At 43.8% G+C, this 23,510-nt stretch overlaps 1 protein-coding gene across 1 annotated transcript in view; it reads right to left on the bottom strand.

The window, feature by feature from the left end:
* Positions 1-23,510, bottom strand: part of MTUS2 (microtubule associated scaffold protein 2) — a gene marked incomplete at its 5' end in the record, with an annotated part of 205,844 nt that overhangs the window by 175,523 nt on the left and 6,811 nt on the right. The window contains one exon of the mRNA XM_081327497.1: positions 13,490-13,727. Coding sequence (XP_081183623.1) covers positions 13,490-13,727 — 238 coding nt within the window. The remainder of the gene's footprint in view (positions 1-13,489; positions 13,728-23,510) is intronic.

The following is a 23,510-nucleotide window of genomic DNA, read 5'->3' as shown; positions in this document are numbered from 1 at the left end:
TGATTACAGAAGACTGGACTTTAAAGTTTTCTGATTTGGTTGAGGTGTTATTGGGAAAAAGAGAAAAATAATACAACAATAAAACAAATCTAATTAAAAGTTTGGTGAAGATATTTGGTCATCTGATTAGTGGGTGAGAGATTAGCATCCCTTAAAAATAATAAAATATAAAATTTATCTGTGTGACCCTTGTTTTTGGAAATGATTGGAGTGTTCAGAGCACATCTTGATGTATCATAGAAAAGACACCATATGAGATGAACAAGAATTTCTGTCTCCTTGGATCCAAAAGGGCAAAGTCTCTGCAAATAGGTAGTGAAATCTTCCCATCAGTAGAGTAGATGGGGGCATTGGAGTGGGAAAAGGCCCATCTACGTTTTTGCCTAGGGTTAGATTGTATAGTTACCCCACAGTGGAGGGCTTGTGACGATCTAACGTTTGGTAATAGACTTCAGGGATGCTGGTAATATCATTTTGATGATCAGTGTCCTTGATTATCTCTTTTACTGCTGATTTGGCCTTCTCCAGAGTTAACTGGCCTAAGTGTGTGGGAGATTTGGCTGTCACATCTGCCACCCCATTGATTGTCAGGGTTAATTTGGTTTTCTGAGTCTCTTTTCTGCCATCTAACATAGTGCTGGAATCCAGAAATGGTACGTATGCCTTCCAGTCAGGCACTAGGAAATCAAGATGCTTGAACCATACAGAAGCTTTGCTCTGCAGAAAATATGGATAAATGTCAACATTTTTTTAAAAAAAGAATTTTTCCATATCTTCAATTTGAATGGTTGCTTGGCAAATCCATTTAAAAGTTGATTAAGAATAAAGATACAATTATCTGTTGAGGCTATGAAATCTAAAGAAAGTATTCCAAATCATTTTTGAAGTGTGCATACCCATCCTATCATCCATTTTTCATCCCTATCTATCATACACACCAGCAGAAGAGGCGTGTTATGGGCAGTGGTGGGATTCAAATATGTGAACAACCAGTTCTCTGTGTGGATGCTGCTTCCAGAAGTCCATTCTGGGCCTGGGCAACAAAAAAATTAGCTACTGATTCTGCTGAAGTGGTGCGAACTAGCTGAATCCCACCACTGGTAATGGGGTCCTGCTGGTCAAGGAATTCTGGCTGATGGGATTCAGGAAAAGGACCTTCTATGTCATGGCTCCCGCCCTTTGGAACATCTTTCCCCCTGAGATTGGGTCCCACCCTCCTGATTTCAGAAAGGGCCAGAAGTCTCTACCAGATGGCTTGGGACTCCAATGGGGGGCCATCGCATTGGGGGTGGTTGATGAATTAAGAGGCAATCCCACATCCCCCTCCCCCTGCTATGCATCCTGTTCCCTCCCTCCCCATCTTTTAAATATAATTTTATTTCGAGTGTGATTTCTATTTTATCATTTTAGAAATATTTATCTGTTAGGATTTTATTGTTTTAATGCTGTAAGCCACCCAGAGCCATTTTGGTAGGAGATGTGTGGCAAATAAATTTAATTAATTAATTAATAATAAATAAATACTATCAAAAAATTCAGATAAGCGACAAAGGCTAACACAGGGCAAAATTAAATAACATAGTAATGTCCACATTGAATGATTCTCTGAAGTATAAAGGTACTTCAGTTCCAGCTATTTTATGGATAAACACCATTAGTTTTGCTTAAGAGCCATTACATTCCACACTATGCAAGACTTCGGTGCTCCCTGTATGAAGATAAAAATCTTTATTACTGCACTTGAATCTGTGGCAAAACACATTAATTATTTAAAGAAATATTTAGTGGTTCTAGCATATACTGTAAATACTTAGATCACTCTTGCTGAAGCTGCCTTCCTTCAGAAGTCTAGATTCTGGCTCTACATTACTAACGTCAGGTTGAGAATAAAGATTATTAGCAATTTTACTTATCTTATCCATGCAGCACTTTAATTCTCAATTCCTCTTAATTTAGAATAGTCATAGGAATACTACTAGCTTTAGTAAGCTAAAGGGCAACCAAGCATTTCTCTCTCCCCCCCCCGCCCCCAACCTTTAAGGAAGAGTTCAGTTCTGCTGACTTTTATTGATTTTTGTTAAAGCTCATATGAGAGGTTTCCAGTTGAGCTAAAAAATCAGAGCTCATAAAAAGCTGTTTATCTTTTGTCTTTTATATTTAATATAACTCTGTACTTGGAAATGTTCTAATACAAATTCCAGAAGCATTCTCTTATCTGCAAAAATAGTGCAGAAAAGAACAATTCCTATCTTTGGGCTACTTACTAAAGTTCTGGATGTAACTCTATAATTTGTTGTGCCTTAGGGTAGGAGTTACATGGAAAATAATTAAATTAGCTGTGTTTTATTAACATAATAGTAACATTATTACATTGAGGACCACCCGAAGGCTTCAACTGGTGCAAAATTCAGCCGTGCGAGTTTTGATGGGAGTTTCCCGATACTCCCGTGTAACACCTGTTCTCCGTGAGCAGCATTGGCTTCTGGTTTCCCTCCGGGTGAGATTCAAGGTGCTGGTAATGACCTATAAAGCCCTAAATGGCTTGGGTCCGGACTATCTAAGGGAACACCTGCTGCCGGCATCATCTTCCCATCGTCCTGTGCACCCCCACAGAGAGGGCCTTCTCAGGGTACCGCCGGTTAATGAATGCCGGCGGGTTATTCCCAGGGGAAGGGCGTTCTCTGTGGGTGCACCTGCCCTATGGAACCAACTACCCACGGAACTTAGGACTTCCCCCGACCTTCGCTCATTTTGCCGGGACCTGAAAACTTGGCTCTTCGATCTGTTTGGTCCAGACTGTGGGGTTGTTAATTTAACTGGGTTTTAGATTTACTCTTGGGGCTTGAATTTAATTTAATTGTTTTAATTGATTTTAATTTTTGTATTTCATGGTTTTAACTGCCCTGTAAACCGCCCTGAGTCCTACGGGAATAGTTGTTGTTGTTGTTGTTAGTTGCGAAGTCGTGTCCGACCCATCGCGACCCTATGGACAACGTTCTTCCAGGCCTTCCTGTCCTCTACCATCTTCTGGAGTCCATCTAAGCTCATGCCTACTGCTTCAGTGACTCCATCCAGCCACCTCATTCTCTGTCGTCCCCTTCTTCTCTTGCCCTCAACCTTTCCCAGCATTAGGCTCTTCTCCAGTGAGTCCTTCCTTCTCATTAGGTGGCCAAAGTATTTGAGTTTTAGCTTCAGGATCTGGCCTTCTAAAGAGCAGTCAGGGTTGATCTCCTCTAGGACTGACCGGTGTGATCGCCTTGCAGTCCAAGGAACTCGCAGGAGTCTTCTCCAGCACCATAGTTCAAAGGCTTCAATTCTTTGGCGCTCAGCCTTTCTTATGGTCCAGCTTTCACTGCCATACATTGCAACTGGGAAGACCATAGCCTTGACTATACGCACTTTTGTTGACAGGGTGATGTCTCTGCTTTTTAGTGTGCTGTCTAGATTTGCCATGGCTTTCCTCCCAAGGAGCAAGCGTCTTTTAATTTCTTGGCTACAGTCCCCATCTGCAGTGATCTTGGAGCCCAGGAAAATAAAATCTGTCACTACCTCCATTTCTTCCCCATCTATTTGCCAGGAATTGAGAGGGCCAGATGCCATGATCTTGGTTTTCTTAATGTTTAGTTTCAACCCAAGTTTTGCACTCTCCTTCTTCACCTGCAACAAGAGGCTCTTTAGTTCTTCTTCACTTTCTGCCATTAGAGTGGTATCATCTGCATATCTTAGGTTGTTGATGTTTCTTCCGGCAATCTTAATTCCAACTTTTGATTCATCTAGCCTTGCCTTTCTCATGATGTGCTCTGCATATAAGTTAAATAGGCAAGGCGACAGTATACAGCCTTGCCGGACTCCTTTCCCAATTTGGAACCAATCAGTGGTTCCGTGTCCAGTTCTCACTGTTGCTTCTTGGCCCACATATAGATTTCTCAAGAGACAAATAAGATGGTCTGGTATGCCCATCTCTTTAAGGACTTGCCAGAGTTTGTTATGATCCACACAATCAAAGGCTTTAGCATAGTCAATGAAGCAGAAGTAGATGTTTTTCTGGAACTCTCTAGCTTTCTCCATGATCCAGCGTATGTTGGCAATTTGATCTCTGGTTCCTCTGCCTCTTCGAAATCCTGCCTGTACGTCTGGTAGTTCTCGATCCACATACTGCTGGAGTCTAGCTTGTAGGATTTTAAGCATAACTTTACTAGCATGAGAAATGAGTGCAATGGTGCGATAGTTTGAACATTCTTTGGCACTGCCTTTCTTTGGAATTGGAATGTAAACTGATCTTTTCCAATCCTGTGGCCACTGTTGAGTTTTCCAAATTTGCTGCCAAATTGAGTGTAGCACTTTTACTGCATCGTCTTTTAAGATTTTGAATAGCTCAGCTGGGATACTGTCACCTCCACTAGCTTTGTTGTTGCTCAGCTTTTCTAAGGCCCACTTCACTTCACATTCTAGGATGTCTGGCTCGAGGTCAGTGACCACCTCATCATAATTATCAGGGACGTTAAGCTCATTCTTGTATAGTTCTTCTGTGTAATTTTGCCACCTCTTCTTAATCTCTTCTGCCTCTGTTAGGTCCCTGCCATTTTGGTCCTTTATCATGCCCATTTTTGCATGAAACGTTCCTTTCATCTCTCCAATTTTCTTGAAAAGATCTCTGGTCCTCCCTATTCTATTGTTTTCTTCTATTTCTTTCCACTGTTCATTTAAGAAGGCATTCTTATCTCTTCTAGCTATTCTTTGGAATTCTGCATTTAATTGGGAATATCTTTCTTTTTCTCCCTTGCCTTTCACTTCCCTCCTTTCCTCAGCTATTTGCAAAGCTTCCTCAGACAGCCATTTTGCTTTCTTGCATTTCTTTTTCTTTGGGATGGTTTTGGTTGCTACCTGTTGTACAATGTTGCGAACCTCTGTCCATAGTTCTTCAGGCACTCTGTCTATCAGATCTAATTCCTTAAATCTATTTGTCACCTCTACTGTATATTCAACAGGGATATGATTTAATTCATACCTGACTGGCCTAGCGCTTTTCCCTACTTTCTTTAATTTAAGCCTAAACTTTGCAACAAGAAGCTCATGGTCTGAGCCACAGTCAGCTCCTGGTCTTGTTTTTACTGACTGTATAGAGCTTCTCCATCTTTGGCTGCAGAGCATATAGTCAATCTGATTTCTGTGTTGACCGTCTGGTGATGTCCATGTGTAAAGCCGTCTCTTGGGTTGTTGGAAAAGAGTGTTTGCTATGACCATCGTATTCTCTTGACAAAATTCTATCAGCCTGTGCCCTGCTTCATTTTGTACTCCAAGGCCAAACTTGCCTGTTATTCCGGTTATCTTTTGGCTTCCTACTTTAGCGTTCCAATCCCCCATGATGATAAGGACATCATTTCTGGGTGTTAGTTCTATAAGGTGCTGTAGGGCTTCATAGAACCGGTCAATTTCATCCTCTTCAGCACCGGTGGTTGGGGCATAGACTTGGACTACTGTGATATTGAATGGTTTGCCTTGGATTCGAACTGAGATCATTCTGTCATTTTGAGGATTGTATCCCAGTATTGCTTTTCCTATTTTTTTATTGACTATGAAGGCTACTCCATTTCTTCTGAGGGATTCTTGCCCGCAGTAGTATACCTGATGGTCATCTGAATTAAATTCACCCATTCCTGTCCATTTTAGTTCGCTGATACCTAAGATGTCAATGTTTAGTCTTGTCATCTCTTGTTTGACCACGTCCAGCTTTCCTTGATTCATGGATCTTACATTCCAGGTTCCTATGGAGAAAAAATCTTTACAGCATCGGACTTTCCTTTCACCACCAGACATATCCACAGCTGAGCGTCCTTTCGGCTTTGGCCCAGTCGCTTCATTCTTTGTGGCGCTACTAATACTAGCCCTCTGCTCTTCCCCAGTAGCATATTGGACGCCTTCCGACCTGAGGGGCTCATCTTCCAGCGTCATATCGTTTTGCCTTTTGGTACTGTCCATAGGGTTTTCATGGCAAAGATACTGGAGTGGGTTGCCATTTCCTTCTCCAGTGGATCACGTTTTGTCAGAACTCTCTGCTATGACCTGTCCGTCTTGGGTGGCCCTGCACGGCATAGCTCATAGCTTCATTGAATTACGCAAGCCCCTTCGCCACGACAAGGCAGTAATCCATGAAGGGGTACGGGAATAGGGCGGTATACAAATTCAATAAAATAAATAAATAAATAATCCAATTGATTGGAATCAATTAAAACCTAAAGAATTCTTGTTCTGGCTGTTCCCAATAGTTTCTTCTGGTTCTGACCATTTTTCAGGAAGCAACCCCTAGTATAAAGTTCTTAGTCCTTGATTCAAAAGTTTGTGCATCCCTAGCTCAAATGGAAGTATTGGTTAGTACTGCACATATTTCAGATTCAGTCTACAGTCTGCTGTCCTAGTCACATTTAGTTTCTGTGCCTAACATTACTAGCAAGGATTTCATTCAGAGGTCCGCTGCAGTCATCCATCTTCTTCTTTATATATATTTAGATAACTGATACAACTCATGAAGCAGAGACATCCAGGTTATACTGTGGCATGTCCACGACAGCCCAGGCTGTTGTGTTATACCAACAGCTTGATGAGGGAATTCTCCCTCTCAGTCCAACCAGATCTTTGCTATACATGCTTGGTTGGCTGCCTAATCCACAGTCATATTCTAGGTGAGAAGGGTCTTATTATGTACAGACCTGACATTCTATAAGAGTAGCTAGAGCCTGGGTGCCAAAGAATCTTCAAACTATCGCACCATTGCACTTATTTCTCATGCTAGTAAAGTTATGCTTAAAATCCTACAAGCTAGACTTCAGCAGTATGTGGATCGAGAACTACCAGAAGTGCAGGCAGGATTTCGAAGAGGCAGAGGAACTAGAGATCAAATTGCCAACATACGCTGGATCATGGAGAAAGCTAGAGAGTTCCAGAAAAACATCTACTTCTGCTTCATTGACTATGCTAAAGCCTTTGATTGTGTGGATCATAACAAACTGTGGCAAGTCCTTAAAGAGATGGGTGTACCAGATCATCTTATTTGTCTCTTGAGAAACCTATATGCGGGCCAAGAAGCAGCAGTGAGAACTGGACACGGAACCACTGATTGGTTCAAAATTGGGAAAGGAGTCCGGCAAGGCTGTATACTGTCACCTTGCCTATTTAACCTATATGCAGAGCACATCATGAGAAAGGCAAGGCTAGATGAATCAAAAGTTGGAATTAAGATTGCCGGAAGAAATATCAACAACCTAAGATATGCAGATGACACCACTCTAATGGCAGAAAGTGAAGAGGAAATGAAGAGTCTCTTGTTGCAGGTGAAGAAGGAGAGTGCAAAAGTTGGGTTGAAACTAAACATTAAGAAAACCAAGATCATGGCATCTAGCCCTCTCAATTCCTGGCAAATAGATGGGGAAGAAATGGAGGTAGTGACAGATTTTATTTTCCTGGGCTCCAAGATCACTGCAGATGGGGACTGTAGCCAAGAAATTAAAAGACGCTTGCTCCTCGGGAGGAAAGCCATGGCAAATCTAGACAGCACACTAAAAAGCAGAGACATCACCCTGTCAACAAAAGTGCGTATAGTCAAGGCTATGGTCTTCCCAGTTGCAATGTATGGCAATGAAAGCTGGACCATAAAAAAGGCTGAGCGCCAAAGAATTGAGGACTTTGAACTCTGGTGCTGGAGAAGACTCCTGCGAGTCCCTTGGACTGCAAGGCGATCAAACCGGTCAGTCCTAGAGGAGATCAACCCTGACTGCTCTTTAGAAGGCCAGATCCTGAAGCTAAAACTCAAATACTTTGGCCACCTAATGAGAAGGAAGGACTCACTGGAGAAGAGCCTAATGCTGGGAAAGATTGAGGGCAATAGAAGAAGGGGACGACAGAGAATGAGGTGGCTGGATGGAGTTACTGAAGCAGTAGGCGTGAGCTTAAATGGACTCCAGAAGATGGTAGAGGACAGGAAGGCCTGGAGGAACGCTGTCCATAGGGTCACGATGGGTCGGACACGACTTCGCAACTAACAACAACAAGAGCCTGGGTGTCAATGCTGCTAACATTGGATGTTCTTGCTTTGACAACATAGGGAGATGCAGCCTTTTTCTTTCTTATGCTTTACTCTTAGAATTAGATGATACTGGGGGAGGAGGAGGAACGTGATGGGAGTTAATTAGACATAACAATTCAGGGGCTTTTGAAATAAGAGATGATAAAGAAATGGGTTGGAGAACGGGAGGGAAAGCTTGCATTTCAAACTAATTGGAGAATGTGATTTATGACTCTTAATCAGAGGAGGGAATTGTGCTTTGATACTATGTGTTTAGGGGAGGGGAATTCAGATTTCGGCTCCAACCATGTATGTGCCAAAGCTATGCTACTCAAATAAAGATTCTTTAAGGTAAACAATGCCTTGAAGTACTTTGAAGAGTTTCATTTGTCGGAACCATGACACCGGGGCTATCTGGCAACTTATCAGATGGCCTTTGATTATGAGAGGTAAGTAGCTCTGCAAGTGACCTACTCTCAGCTTACCAACATACCTTCCTCTGAACATCACAAACTTGATGGGACTACTTTCTCTCAATTCTTCCTCCACATTATCCTTAGCTTCAAAAAACGTTCCCTGGCCATGATGGATATCCAAACATACCTACCCAGACACTGACCCTCATCCCCATGACAACCAATATATCCTCCCCAGTTGCTCCTGTACACAGACATTCAGCAGTATGGAGATAAACCATTGCCATGGGTTACCAACCACTCACCCCTATCTAACTGTATTAAACCAGGTGTCTCTATCCTGTACTATACATTGGATTCTTGTTTCCAAACTGAAGAATTTTGCACTTGCCTCTATCAAATTTCACCTGTTGTTTTCTGCTAATTTGTCTAATATTTTAAGACTTGTCTGAAGTTTATTTCCATCTTCTAGCTCTCTCATCCAATTTGATATCCTCTGCAAATGTCATAAGCATTTCTTCCATCACTTCATCCATGTTATTAATCATAAAAAAGAGTGCAGCACCCAGGGCACAATTCAATACTTCTCTACTTTGATGATACTTTGACTACAATTTTGGAGCCAGCTACATATTCACTTAATTGTCATGCTCCACAGTTCGCACTTAACTAGCACACTGATGCTTTGGCTGTCACTCAAGGTCAGGGTAATAACATATGGCACACCCCTACCAAGCATCACTAATACTCTGCAGTAGCTGACTCTTTGCTTAAGTGAGTAATACTCATCAATTCTCTCTTACTCCTTTCTTGATGCCATGCAAAATGGCCTTCCTTTCAAATTCCTGAGAGATAATGAATGTAGAAGCTCTGCCTAAGGTTGGCATCTCGTCATCTGTCTTCTCTGTAGGACAATTAACTTGCTTTCATTGCTCCAAACATAAAACATAAAAACACTATGATAGATAAAAAGAGATAAGAAGCTGAGTAGCAGCATGTCAAAATAAAGGAAAATGTGTTTGCAGAGATTTTAAAAAATCACTTTTTAATATAGTAGTTGGGTTTCATGAGGACTCCTCTGATAATCATAAACAGAGAGGGTGAGTCAGAAGAAACTGTGAGTTTGATGTAGTAGAGCACCGATGTCAGTATCATAGGGGATGTATGACACTATATATGTCTGACAAAGATTGAAGAGGCCTAGTTCACACCTGTAGCCAGGTATCAGGTTCATTTGGGAGTCCTTGGACCATCTTCAATATGAAGACCAACGTTTCTTTGTTCCTCCTGACTCCCAGGCTTAAGGCAATTTGTGGCATGAACCAAAGCTAGGGACAAACTAGGGCAGGGGTAGGCAACCTTGGCTCTTTTATGACTTGTGGACTTCAACTCCCAGAATTCCTGAGCCAGGCTGGCTCAGGAATTCTGGGAGTTGAAGTCCACGAGTCATAAAAGAGCCAAGGTTGCCTACCCCTGAACTAGGGAAAAGCAATGATTTTGTTCTTTCACAATTGAAGGAATCAATCATTTATTTTGTCCAAATGTTAAGTGTAATTTGAAACTCTGCCTTCAGTCAGCTATTCCATTTGAAGACTAATTTCCTTGCACAACTTACAGTCTAAAAATGTTTAGTCTAATTTTGAAACTTTCTTCTTTCTATTGTGTCTGTCATTCTGTTTCGTTTTGTAACTTTTTGCTTGATGAAAAGTTCTGGAGAACTCCAAAGCATGAACATCTGCTTGTGTTATTGCTAATTGATCTTAATAAAGATATTATACAGCTACAGATTTAGGATAGGGTTTTTTTTTCTCATTTCGTAAGGCTCTTATTAAATATGGATGCTGGAAATGAAAAGAACAAAAGTCAAGTGGAAATGCAATATATAATGCAGTTGATTGTTGGAACAGACTGTTCATTTTCTAGCAGAATAATTCTATAAATGTTCACTTAGAAGCTTTGTTTACCGATACAAAGAGAAGTTTGCATTAGATTGCAATCCAAAACTATTTTATCTTATTAAATTTGTACACCATCCAACTCCCAAAAACTCTGGGAGATTCACAAAGTAAAAGAATAGAAAAAAACAACAATAAAACAACAGCAAAGCAGGAAAAACTATAGCAAAAACTAAACAATTAAAAAAACATAGCCAGACTACTTTGATGGTTTCTTGTCTATCTTTAGTAATAAGCATATATATCAGACATGGATTATAGATTATACCAGAAGGAACCACACTTCGAAAAATATTAAATTATTGGTAGCAAGACATGCTGCCATAGAGTTAAGAAGACTACAGAAAAAAAAATCAGATGTTACGGGTGTCCTGCAGGTTGTTGATTGCCCAACTCTGCTACAAATAAAATCCAGTGAAACAAAATATCATATATTATTATTAGTTGTGTATATTTTTACACATTTAAAGTATAAGATTGTTTTAATTTAACAAGTCTGATCATCTGATGTTCCATATAATCTAATCATATGTCATGAATACAATAGTGCAATAAAATTGGATAAGCCAGATATTTGTTAGATGAATATTTAAAATATTTTCTCTTGCATTCTTTGCAGTTTAGTGTTATGAAAAAAAAAATCCATTGAAAAGAGAAAAATCCATGAAGATTATCCAAGCTCAGGGTTTGTCTTTTCCTGGAGGGTCTACCTTCTAGGCAGATGGCTGGTTCACAGCACACTTAACCCCATGCTAACCAAGCACAATTGCTGTGTTCACATAACATGCTATGCCCAGATGAATAAATTATTCCATGGCTTAACGCGATGACCTAGCTCACAGAACATGCTAACTCTTGGGAGTTATGAGAACAGCTGGGTTTCCCACAAAATGCTGAACCATAAGCTAATCAATCTCACTTTAGTCTACTCTAGCAAGTTTACATTCACGCTTCTCTTGAAAAAGATAAGTTAATCAAGCCCTATTTTTCATTAGTCTAAATCAGCAGGGATCTAATTGCCAACTGGTTGCTTATATGCCTGGAGTCAGAAAACACTGTCATTGCATTGCAGCTGCAGTTCTGTATTCACTACCTTGAGAGTAAGCTCCATTAAACTCAAACAGGTTTATTTCTGAGTAGACGTAGTAAACTAAACATTGCATATCAATTGCAATTTAATATGCTGTTTTTATATTTGTGTTAAAAGGTTTGAAAAGCAAAGTGAGAAGATTTTCAGAAAAGCAGGAAAGCCAAAATATAACACATTTTAAGAAATATTTTTGTCCCATATTCACATGTGATAATAGATTTGAGACATAAAAAATGGAAGTAACATTTCTCTTTTAAAACACTGGAAAAATCAAAGCAGAAGCCATTGTGTGAACTCAAAAGCAAGAGAACTGAGGCTGATGTTTCTCCCTTGGGATTCTGAAACAAGTAGGAACAACATGTATAGCTTTATCATTATAATGTGTACAATGTTCTTTTTAATTGTGTGCAATAACAATGCAATAATCATTTTGTAGTAGAGGGAATTTTTTTTCTCTTATACAAAGTGATGACTAGAAATGGGCTTAAAGTCCTATTGGAGAATTGAAGCATGTATAAATAAAATAAATATATTTATTTTAGTATCACAAACATTTTATATCCTACAGACCATTTTCCAGAGAATTATGAATTATGGAGTCTGAGGATGTCATCATGTCCGCAACATAATCCCTAATTTAGTAGTTTACCCCAGGGGAAAATAAAGCTCAGGCACTAGCAGATTACAGCTCTTATTTTTCTAAACATGTGCAAAAAGGAGATAATGTTCTCAGGGATAGAAAAAAAATGGTGTAAAATGGATGACCAGAGGCCTACATTTGCATTAAAATTCATATGATTTGTGGTAGGGATCAAAGTGATGCCAGCAATTGATGAGAGAAAGCAATCTCCATTTAACTTGCCTTCAGTTAATATTCAGACAGACAAATCCTACTAGATCATATCTGATTACAAGCATTGTTCATTTTTATGCAGGTGCTTTAAAATCCACTCCAACACAAAACCCTGTGAATTCTCCAGAAACATTTTAACTGTTCTGTTGCATTTTCTACTGCAAATTGATCCAATAATTCACATACAAAAACAAATATTTTCCTAACATATAAACCAATATGTTGCAGTGGTTAAAATATCAGGCCAGACACCAGGAAACTATGAGTTCTAGTCCCACCTTAGGTACAAAGCCAGCTTGGTGACCTCAACCCTGGAAAGCAGGCAACAGCAAACCACGTCTGAAATTTTGCCAAGAAAACTGCAGGGACTTGCCCAGGCAGTCATCAGGAGTCAACACTGACTTGAAGGCACCAAAATAAAGATATCAACAAACTAACAATCCACTGTTATTATATGGGCCAGCCAATCCTACAGATTTTAACTTAGTATACCAGGAACCCTATAGCTGTGTTCACACAACATACACAACGAGGTCACATGGTTAGCTTATGTTACGAATCAGTATGCTTGGCTACTTTATGTTACTGTGCATATCCAGAAAGCGGATTAATTTGGTAATGTGGCCAAGAGTGTTGTGTAAACATTCTTAATATTCAGTGGGGCTGTCAGATCAGTTGATTAAGCAGATTTCCCCAAACCATCTTCCAAAACACAAAATATACTGGTTAAGATTATGGGAGGTGATGAGAATTGTGGCTCAACACTTCTAGACAGTATCAGGCAGACAAAACTGTAGTATAAGACTGCAACACTAACTAGTATGGTTAAACTGATGCAGTAAGAAGGCAAACTTCTGATCGTGTTTAGTCCTGCTGAAATCAGATCAAACCAGACCAAACGAAACCAAACTACAAACAAATCCAAAGACCTATATTGGTGATTTGCTGTTCTAATTAAAACATAAGCTGAGTTTACTTAAGACAGACAATCAGACCTCTTAGTGATCTAGTGCCCCTTTGGTACAATATTCTAAATTGCCTTTATATTTTGATTAAGTTCAGCTTATCATTACGATTTATGATTTAACAGCTCAGCCAAATAGATTAATTGATCACCTGAAGTTTCAGGATGGAACAGTGTTGAACTGGGTATTGGTGCTTGAGGATGAAGGCAGCTTGCTGAAGACTTTTGACTGGAAATCAAAATCCTGCTTTTTGCAGATGGCAACCTGGAAACAGCACCAAGTCCTAACTGGGGTTTAAGAATCATTGTTGAGCGATAAAAGCTTGGAGGCACCTCATAGTGAGCATATGGCGCAGGACAAAAATTGTCTTTCACAGGCCTTTCTCCAACCTACAGAAATACAAATGCATTTTTAGAATTGTATCAATTATAGACTTTTAAATTATTATCCTTAAAAGGGGAAATTCAAGAAAAATACAGCAGAAATCAAAATATGCATTCACTCAATCTTTACAAAGATTGCAGTTAATATTTCTCAGCATGGTTGCTGCTGTGGTATCTGAGCAGAAATGAAAAAAATGACACACTAATATACATTGAATAAATAATACAGTACATTCATAATAGAACATCAAAATACTTAAATATATTTGTTTAGGAAGAAAACAAAAATTTAATTCACATGAACCCTGGGTTTACATCAGAGAGATTCTATGGTCAGTTCAGGAGCCATAGAAGTTTCTGACAATTAATCCCCGCAGATTCATTGCTATGAAGGTGAAAATGATGAGAAGAGCTAATTTATTTACATTTTCCCTCACCATCCTACTATCTCCTCCACTGTGGGAAAATTAACTATGCCAGCTCCTCTTTGGGCTGACTGAAGTACAAGGGAGATTTGAATCCAAAATCTTCCCTAATGTATCCTTGAAGTGTCTTTAATAATAGGTCTTTTAGAAAATAAGAGCTTCCATTAGTAAATCAATATTGAGAATAAATCTGAAGCGCACATGAAAGCTTACATCTGAATAAAGATGCCATGCCATTGAGATATGTATTAGAGCAGGGGTCTTCAAACTCAGCCCTTTTATGACTCATGGATGTCAACTCCCAGAATCCCTCAGCCATGAGTCATAAAAGGACCGAATTTGAAGACCCCTGTATTAGAGTGTCCTATTAAGCCTGGCCTTTTAAACTATGTTCATGAATAAGGCCTCTCTATTTTATAGATAGGTAAAAGAGCATTTCATGTAAAATATCTGGATAATAAAATACTACTGTAGATATTTACTAAAAAGACAAGAATTAAATGATGGTATCTAATAGAATGTGTTAAAAGCTACATGTAGTATTGTTCAATGGCTATTTGGAGGCAGAATTCCTCATGGTGGATCCTGGAGACTAAATGGTCTCCCCTCCTTAAACTTGTGAGGCAATGTCAGGTTCAGATCCGCAGGAACTTCAAGTCACACATCAGGTACTTAAAGATCAATTCCAAAAGGCCAAAGAAACATATACATACTTTAGTAACTCACATGAACAACTTTCCCATCTTTCTCATCTTCTCATCTTTGCTAATATCGCCTCCTATTGGTATCTATGATTATCACATGTTATATCTTATGATTAATGATTGTAACTACAATCTATGTTATATGACCTATCACTTTGTTGTTTGTATGTACACTGAGACCTTATGTACTGGAGACAAATTCCTTGTGGGTATCCAATCACATTTGGCCAATAAAGAATTCTGTTCTATGCTATTTCTTTCTCTATAGTTCCTGCTCTTGCAATTGATGGCCTGTTCTAGATATCATCACATTAACTGCAGTCAAAAAGCTGGACAATTGATGCTTGGATCTTTCCCCAATGGGCTAATGGCTCATTCAGGAAACTCCCTTATCTTTGAAAGTCCCACCGATATTCCACAGATTGTCATTGATTCCTGCTGTGTTCCCCAAACATACCACTCATCTATTTTTCTTCTACTCCTGACATAGTTCAGAGTAGCCTGCACTCTAGTGCAGGGCTTTTCAACCTTTTCACCCATTGTACCACTTTTAGAATATGGCAACATCCAAGTACCACCAGTCGCCTAGCAAGGTGTCAAAAACTTGATGAGCAAAAAAAAAAAAAGGAAAAAAGTGATGAAGTACAGGTAGTCCTCGACTTACAACAGTCCGCTTAGTGACTGTTTGAAGTTACAATGGCACTGAAAAAAGTGCCCCCCAAGACACAGCCGAGCAAGACACCTGCCTGCCTGCCCGGTGGCGCTCTTCCTCCTGTCCAAGGTTTTCATTGTTGTGAGCATTTCTGTTGAGGATTGGCAGCGGGGGGAGGGTGGGTGGGTGGTGTTTGGTTTTTATTCCCCCATCTTCTCTGCTGGGTGGTTGTAGCAGGTTTTGGTCACTTCACATCACCCTGGGACACTGTGACTGTCATAAATATGAATCAGTTGCCAAGCATCTGAATGTAAATCACAAGACCCTGGAAATGCTGCAACATTCCAGCTGATCAGCGCTTCTTCTGGGCTCAGCAGAAGCGCCAGGATCAGCGCCGAGCTCCAGCTGGAGCCTGGAGCTGATCCTGGTGCTTCCGCTGAGCCCTGACAGCCCTGCAGCTCCAGCCATCTCTTGCTCAGGCTTGTGCGGTGCTACCACCGGTTCAGCTCATTCCCCTCCCCCGCTACTTTTCTAGGACAGTAATGTACCACCTGCCAGGGGCCAATGTACCACAGGTGGTACCCGTATCACTGGTTGAAAAGCCCTGCTCTAGAGTCTTGGAGACATTGGCAGAAACTCCAATAACTCCTTGACTAGAAGGAATATAGACCTGAAGAAGAGAAAATACAGACCAGGTTTCTGTGCTGAGATTAGTCTAGCAGTTTTACCTATTGTTCCTCATAAAGGCTAAACCTGTAGTACAATAGGAGGAGACTTAAGAAGGAGGACAGTGTTAGGGAGGCATATGATCCAGAAGCTGAAGAACTTCTGAAGGAATCGATTAGTCTGAACCTTGGCTCACATCCCAGGAACTAACTAAACAGAGACTCAGCCACAGCAACCTGAGGAGGATGATCCAGTTGATCCAGCTCTTGAGCCCAGCAACCTATTATCACTTAAGAGCAAAGGAAGTCAAGCCATGTCCTTGAAAGGAAGAAGTGGGACACAGCCAGTTAGTCAAGAAAATAGGGTTATATAAAAGAGATGATTTTTAGAATGGGCTCTTTATGGCGAATAATGTTTTAATTTCCTATCTGTGTATGGTCTGTGCTTGGATTACCTGGGACATGGGACTGGATGTGGACTATTCTTAGATTGTCCTAATCTTGAATTTGTAAGATTTCATGCCTGTTTTCTATGCAGAGTGCTTTTAGTTTGTTCTGCATTTTGTATTACCATGGTGAAAGATTTATAACTACAATAAATGCTTGAGTTTGTTATCAGAAGTTGGCAGCGTATGTGCAACTGGCAGCAAAGAACAGTTATATGCACTTTTTCTTTTTTTTATTGAAAAGTTTTACAGTACATTTTAACTTTAACAATCCCCCCCTCCCCCCACCCCTACCTAACCCTCCCTATCCCTCCCCCCCATTCCCCCCTCCCCCCCCGACTTCCCAGAGCTAAATACAGGGTATAAGAACAAAGAACAATCATAAGCATCCATATGCTAACAACAATAAACTATTAATTCTATCACCCTCTAGCTCATATAAAATAATTACAAGCAATATTAATATTACATATAAAAAGAAAAGAAAATAGAAAAGGAAACTTACTCAAATGCTAAATGAAATTTCTTAGTCCCATATTTGTTCTGAATATAATCAATCCACTTTTTCCACTCCATAATATAACGTTCTTGCAAATGATCTTTCAGGTAAGCCGAAATCTTTGCCATTTCCGCCAGGTCAGAAACTTTTAGAGTCCATTCTTCTATAGTCGGCAGTTCCTCCTTTTTCCAATATTGACCTATTAAAAGTCTTGCTGCTGTGATTAAGTTCAGCATCAACTTAACGTCCACCACAGTAGCTTCTGTAATTATGCCCAACAAAAACAGTTGCGGACAAAACTTTATCCTTTGCTTAAAGATCTTCTGCATATTCCACCAAATTTTTATCCAAAAAGCCTTAACCTTTTTGCAGGTCCACCATATATGAAAATACGTTGCGTCTTCGCCTCCACACCTCCAACATTTAGGCTGATAATTCGGATACATACTTGCAAGCTTTTTAGGGTCTAGATGCCATCTATAAAACATTTTATAAAAGTTCTCTCTTAGGTTTTGGGCTTGCGTGAATTTTACGTTCCTCACCCAGATCTTTTCCCACGTGTCCATTGTAATAACTTCTTGAATATTCTGAGCCCATTTTATCATACAGTCTTTAACAAGTTCTGTTTCTGAATCAATTTCTATCAATGCAAGATATATCCGTTTAATATGTGCTGTACCCTGGTTTCTAATTTGCTTTATCAAATTTTCATCAGTCATTGCAAAACCAATTTTCTGATCTTCTTTCCACCTGGCCCGTAACTGAGTATATTGAAACCAAGTTTGAACGATCTTCTCATCTCGCAAGAGATTGTACGGCTTCAAACACCAGACATTTCTTTCCAAACTTAAAATCTCCTTATACGTAGTCACATCATGTTTGAAGCCAACATTTATGTTTTCTATTGCGTGTTTTGGGATTGCCCACAACGGCATTCTCAGCCCCGTCCGACGAATCACCAGGAAGAATGAGTCCGGAACGAGAGCTGGTTCTCCTGAGCCACGTTTATTAACTTCATAAACAGACACTCGAAGACGATCGAAGTCAGCGTTGATTTCACAGCACAATCAACGCTGTTAAGTAGCCGACAGAACCGACACCCACCACCACACCCTTAATTGCCTACCCACGCCCTCACCCTACTTAACTACCGCCCCCTTGGCTCCTGCCTTCCGGCACCCGCCCCAGGTATGTATCCTCCCCGTCCCCGTCCCACCACCAGTGCAGCGGGTAAGCCACCCCCCAGCCCAAACCGCCCTCCTTTTCCCCTGAGCCTTGCATGGCCTCGCCTCCCCCCTCAGGTCCCCAAACCGCCGTGAGTTGCGCCGCTTGGACCATCCGCCGCTGGAGCCTTTCACACAGTCCCTTAGCACGCAAGGAGGCCGGCAAAAGAACAGAACGCGTCGTCTGCGGCCCTGCCGCCTCCTGGACTGCCCCGGCGCCCCTCCTCCGTCTGTTGCTCGGCCGCTGGGCAACTGCCGGCCACGCCTCCTCACAGCTGCTCCCCGGCCCTCCGGACGGCCCCGGGGCTGCTGGGCTCTCCCCTGGCTCGTCGGGCGAATGCGGGCACCAGCGGCTGTTTCCGAGGCCCGGTAAGCTGTTTTGCGGCCTCACCGGGCGGCGTGCGGCGGCTGCTGGACTGTCTTGCCGGCTGCGCCCGTCCCCGGCTCTTCGGGAGACCGCGGGCGCCAGCGGCGGGTCTCGGGGGCCGGCAGGCGGCGTGCGGGCGGCTGCTGGACTGTCTTGCCGGCTGCGCCCGTCCCCGGCTCTTTGGGAGACCGCGGGCGCCGGCGGCGGGTCTCGGGGGCCGGCAGGCGGCGGGCGGGCGGCTGCTGGGCTGTCTTGCCGGCTGCGCCCTTCCCCGGCTCTTCGAGAGGCCGCGAGCGCCGGCGGCGGGTCTCGGGGGCCGGCAGGCGACGGGCGGGCGGCTGCTGGGCTGTCTTGCCGGCTGCGCCCTTCCCCGGCTCTTCGGGAGGCCGCGGGCGCCGGCGGCGGGTCTCGGGGGCCGGCAGGTCGCTCCGCGGCCCCCCCGAATGTCGGGCATGCCGAGCCCGACATGCCGCCCCCTCTACCAAGGGTTCTCCTGCAGATGTAGAGGGCAAAGGCACACAGTTACTCACCCCGTATACACCACCGTTTCCCCGACCACCCGGCCTGTTAGGGTGCGCACGGTGGAATGCCCGAACTAAGCGTGGAGCGTGGACATCTTTCCCCGACACCCACGTTGCCTCCTCCACCGGGTACCCCTTCCACCTAAGAAGGTACTGTATGGCGCCCCTCCGCACCCTGGAGTCCAATACCTCCTGCACCTCGTACTGATCGGCATGGACTGGCCTGGGGCCCCCCTCTCCTGCCGCCGCAGTAGCCGCGAGAGCAGGCTTTAGCAGGCTACTGTGAAATACCGGGTGGACCTTACCCAGAAACTTTGGTAGCCGCAATCGCACCGTTACCGGGTTCACCACCTGCACCACCCGGAATGGCCCAAGGTACTTGGGTCCTAGTTTGCAGCACGGGACCTGTAACCGTAAATACTTGGTGGACAAGTAAACCAGGTCCCCCACCCGTGGTGTAACAAAGGGCCTCCGTTTCTTGTCTGCCTGTGCCTTGGTCGCAACGGCGGACCGATCTAATGCTTCCTTCGCCGCCCCCCATGCGGCCTCGATTTGTCGCATCCATTCTCGTGGTGAGCACGTAGGCCCCTCCTCCTGGGCGCATTCAGCGAAGGGGACAAATTCGTGGCCAGTGACCACCCGGTATGGAGAGAAACCAGTACTGCTATGAACCGCATTATTGTACGCCACTTCGGCAAGCGCTAATAAGTCTACCCAGTCAGTCTGCTGGAACGAGACGTAGCTCCGTAGATACCGTTCCATGGCGGCGTTGGCGCGTTCTGCAGCCCCGTTGGTGCTGGGATGGTAGGCCGTACTCAGCCCCTGCGACGAGCCGATATGTCGCAGGAATTCTCTCCAAAACCGAGCCGTGAACTGCACCCCTCTGTCCGAGATCACACGGCGCGGCACCCCGTGCAATCGGTATACCTGAGTAACAAAGAGCCACGCCAGCCGACGGGCTGATGGTAATCCCTTACAAGGAACAAAGTGTGCCTGTTTGGAAAACAGGTCGACTACTGTCCAAATGACGGTGTGACCGTTGCTCTCCGGGAGGTCCACGACAAAGTCCATGGCGATGTCTTGCCATGGCCGGGCCGGGTCAGCCACCTGCTGCAGCAGCCCCAAAGGCTTTCCGACCTGGGGTTTTGTAGTAGCACAAACATGGCAGCGCCGCACATACTCCTCGATATTGCTCTTCATGCGGGGCCACCAGAATTGTCGGCGTGCCAGATGTAAAGTCTTCACGAACCCAAAATGTCCCGCCTGCTTGGCGTAATGACAGCCAAAAAGGACCCGTGGCCACACGGTTTTGGGTACATACAATCGTGACCCATGCCAAGCCAGGCCTTCCCGCATGGTCAACAGTCAACAGTCCCGGGTTGCTCCGCAACCAAGCGTCCTCCGGCAGGGCCCTTTGGATCGCCTGGTCCAGACCCTCCTCTGTCACCTGTCTAGCTCTCTCTGGACAGGTGGTCTGGACCCTCCTCCATCATAAGCAGGACCCCGGAACTGCTCCGCTGAAGGAGGACGGCCCCGCTGAAGGAGGACGGCCCCAAGAGCAACATCGCTCGCATCCGCCTGCACTACGTAGGCCAGGTCGGGGTTTGGGTGCTGCAAAATGGGCTCCTTAGCGAAGAGGGCCGCAAACCGGGTCCCCAAACCGCCGTGAGTTGCGCCGCTTGGACCATCCGCCGCTGGAGCCTTTCACACAGTCCCTTAGCACGCAAGGAGGCCGGCAAAAGAACAGAACGCGTCGTCTGTGGCCCTGCCGCCTCCTGGACCGCCCCGGCGCCCCTCCTCCGTCTGTTGCTCGGCCGCTGGGCAACTGCCGGCCACGCCTCCTCACGGCTGCTCCCCGGCCCTCCGGACGGCCCCGGGGCTGCTGGGCTCTCCCCTGGCTCGTCGGGCGAATGCGGGCACCAGCGGCTGTTTCCGAGGCCCGGTAAGCTGTTTTGCGGCCTCACCGGGCGGCGTGCGGGCGGCTGCTGGACTGTCTTGCCGGCTGCGCCCGTCCCCGGCTCTTCGGGAGACCGCGGGCGCCGGCGGCGGGTCTCGGGGGCCGGCAGGCGGCGTGCGGGCGGCTGCTGGACTGTCTTGCCGGCTGCGCCCGTCCCCGGCTCTTCGGGAGACCGTGGGCGCCGGCGGCGGGTCTCGGGGGCCGGCAGGCGGCGGGCGGGCAGCTGCTGGGCTGTCTTGCCGGCTGCGCCCTTCCCCGGCTCTTCGGGAGACCGCGGGCGCCGGCGGCGGGTCTCGGGGGCCGGCAGGGGACGGGCGGGCGGCTGCTGGGCTGACTTGCCGGCTGCGCCCTTCCCCGGCTCTTCGAGAGGCCGCGAGCGCCGGCGGCGGGTCTCAGGGGCCGGCAGGCGACGGGCGGGCGGCTGCTGGGCTGTCTTGCCGGCTGCGCCCTTCCCCGGCTCTTCGGGAGGCCGCGGGTGCTGGCGGCGGGTCTCGGGGGCCGGCAGGTCGCTCCGCGGCCCCCCCGAATGTCGGGCATGCCGAGCCCGACAGGCATCTTGTAATCTAGCTTATGTCTATACTTCTTCCAAACTCTCAACAATGCCTGTCTTAAAATATGCACTTTAAACACATTATCTACCTTCTTATCATACAACAAATATGCATGCCAGCCAAATAACAAGTCATGGCCCTCAAGATTTAATAATCTCTCTTGTGTCAAATTAATCCAATCACTTATTCCTGATAACACAGCAGCTTCATAATATAATTTAAGATTAGGCATTTTAAGACCACCTCTTTCACGAGTATCCTGCATAATCTTAAGTTTAACTCGTGGCCTTTCCCTGCCCACACAAATTTATTGATACCCCGTTGCCATTCTTCCAAATTAGAATCTTTTTTAAGGACCGGTATCATTTGAAATAAAAATAAAAATTTAGGCAGGACATTCATTTTCACTGCTGCAATTCTTCCCAACAAAGACAATTGCAGTTTTTCCCAGCTCTCCAATTCTTTTTGAATTTTTCCCCATAACTTTTCATAGTTATATTTATATAACTTTGTATTAGAGGATGACAAATACACCCCCAAATATTTGACCCTTTTAACAATCTCAAATCCGGTTAATCCTTCTAAAAGGGCCTTTTGCGTTACTGTCATATTTTGGCCAAAATTTTAGTTTTTTGTGCATTAACCTTAAATCCAGAAACCTTCCCATATTGCATTATTATCTCCATCAGGTCCACAACAGAGTTTTCTGGCTGGGTCACCGTAACAACCAGATCGTCTGCAAACGCCCTCAGTCTATAATCCTGATCTCTAATTTGAATACCCTTAATTTTTTCCGAATTCCGTATTTTTACCAATAATATCTCCAATGTTAAAACAAATAATAAAGGTGATAACGGACACCCTTGTCTTGTGCCCTTTTCAATATTGCATACTTCAGTCAAACTATTGTTAACTATTATTCGGGCAGTTTGTTTTTGATATAATGCCCTAATTGGTTGCAAAAATTTATCCCCAAAATTCATTTTATCTAAAACTTTCATCAAAAATTGCCAATTCAATTGATCAAAAGCTTTTTCAGCATCTAGAAAAATTAGCGCCGCAGGGATCTAGTTGTTCCTTTCCAAAAACTCCACCACATCAACTATATGCCTCACATTATTTTTCATTTGTCTACCACTAATAAACCCGGTTTGATCCCCATGAATCACCTGTTGCAGAACCCTCATCAGTCTATTAGCTAACACCTTGGCAAATATCTTGTAGTCTGTATTTAAAAGTGATATCGGTCTATAGTTTTTTACTTGAGTAGCATCTTGATCTTCCTTCGGAATCAAAGAAATAAAAGCAGTTCTCCAAGACGGAGGCACCTTTCCCCCCCTCTGAATTGTCTGAAACAATTCCTTTAACGGCTTTATCAGCTCCAATTGTAGATTTTTGTAATAAGCCGCAGTCAGACCATCCGTACCTGGCGCTTTATCCACCTTCAGTTCCTTAATTGCTATAAGAATTTCTTCTTCTGTTATCAATTGATTAATCTCCTCCTTTTGTTCTTGCGTAAGAACCGGGATGCTAGCATTCTTCAAATATACATCAATGTCTGTTTCATTAATCTTCTCCTTAGCATATAGTTTAGAATAAAAATCCGCAAAGGCTTCCTTAATAAGATCCTGTTGAAACACAACCTTTCCCTTATATTCAATTTTATCTATATTAGAAGCCCTTTGCTTTTTCCTTAACCTGTAGGCTAGCCATCTGCCTGGCTTATTAGCATTGCAAAAAGTATTATGCCTAGCAAACCGTAAATTAGTTGCCACTTGG

Source organism: Vipera berus (assembly GCF_964194415.1).
Source record: "Vipera berus genome assembly, chromosome: 4".
Lineage (NCBI taxonomy): Eukaryota > Metazoa > Chordata > Lepidosauria > Squamata > Viperidae > Vipera > Vipera berus.
The sequence above is the reverse complement of the archived record's forward strand: the minus strand, read 5'-3'. Positions and strand labels throughout refer to the sequence as shown.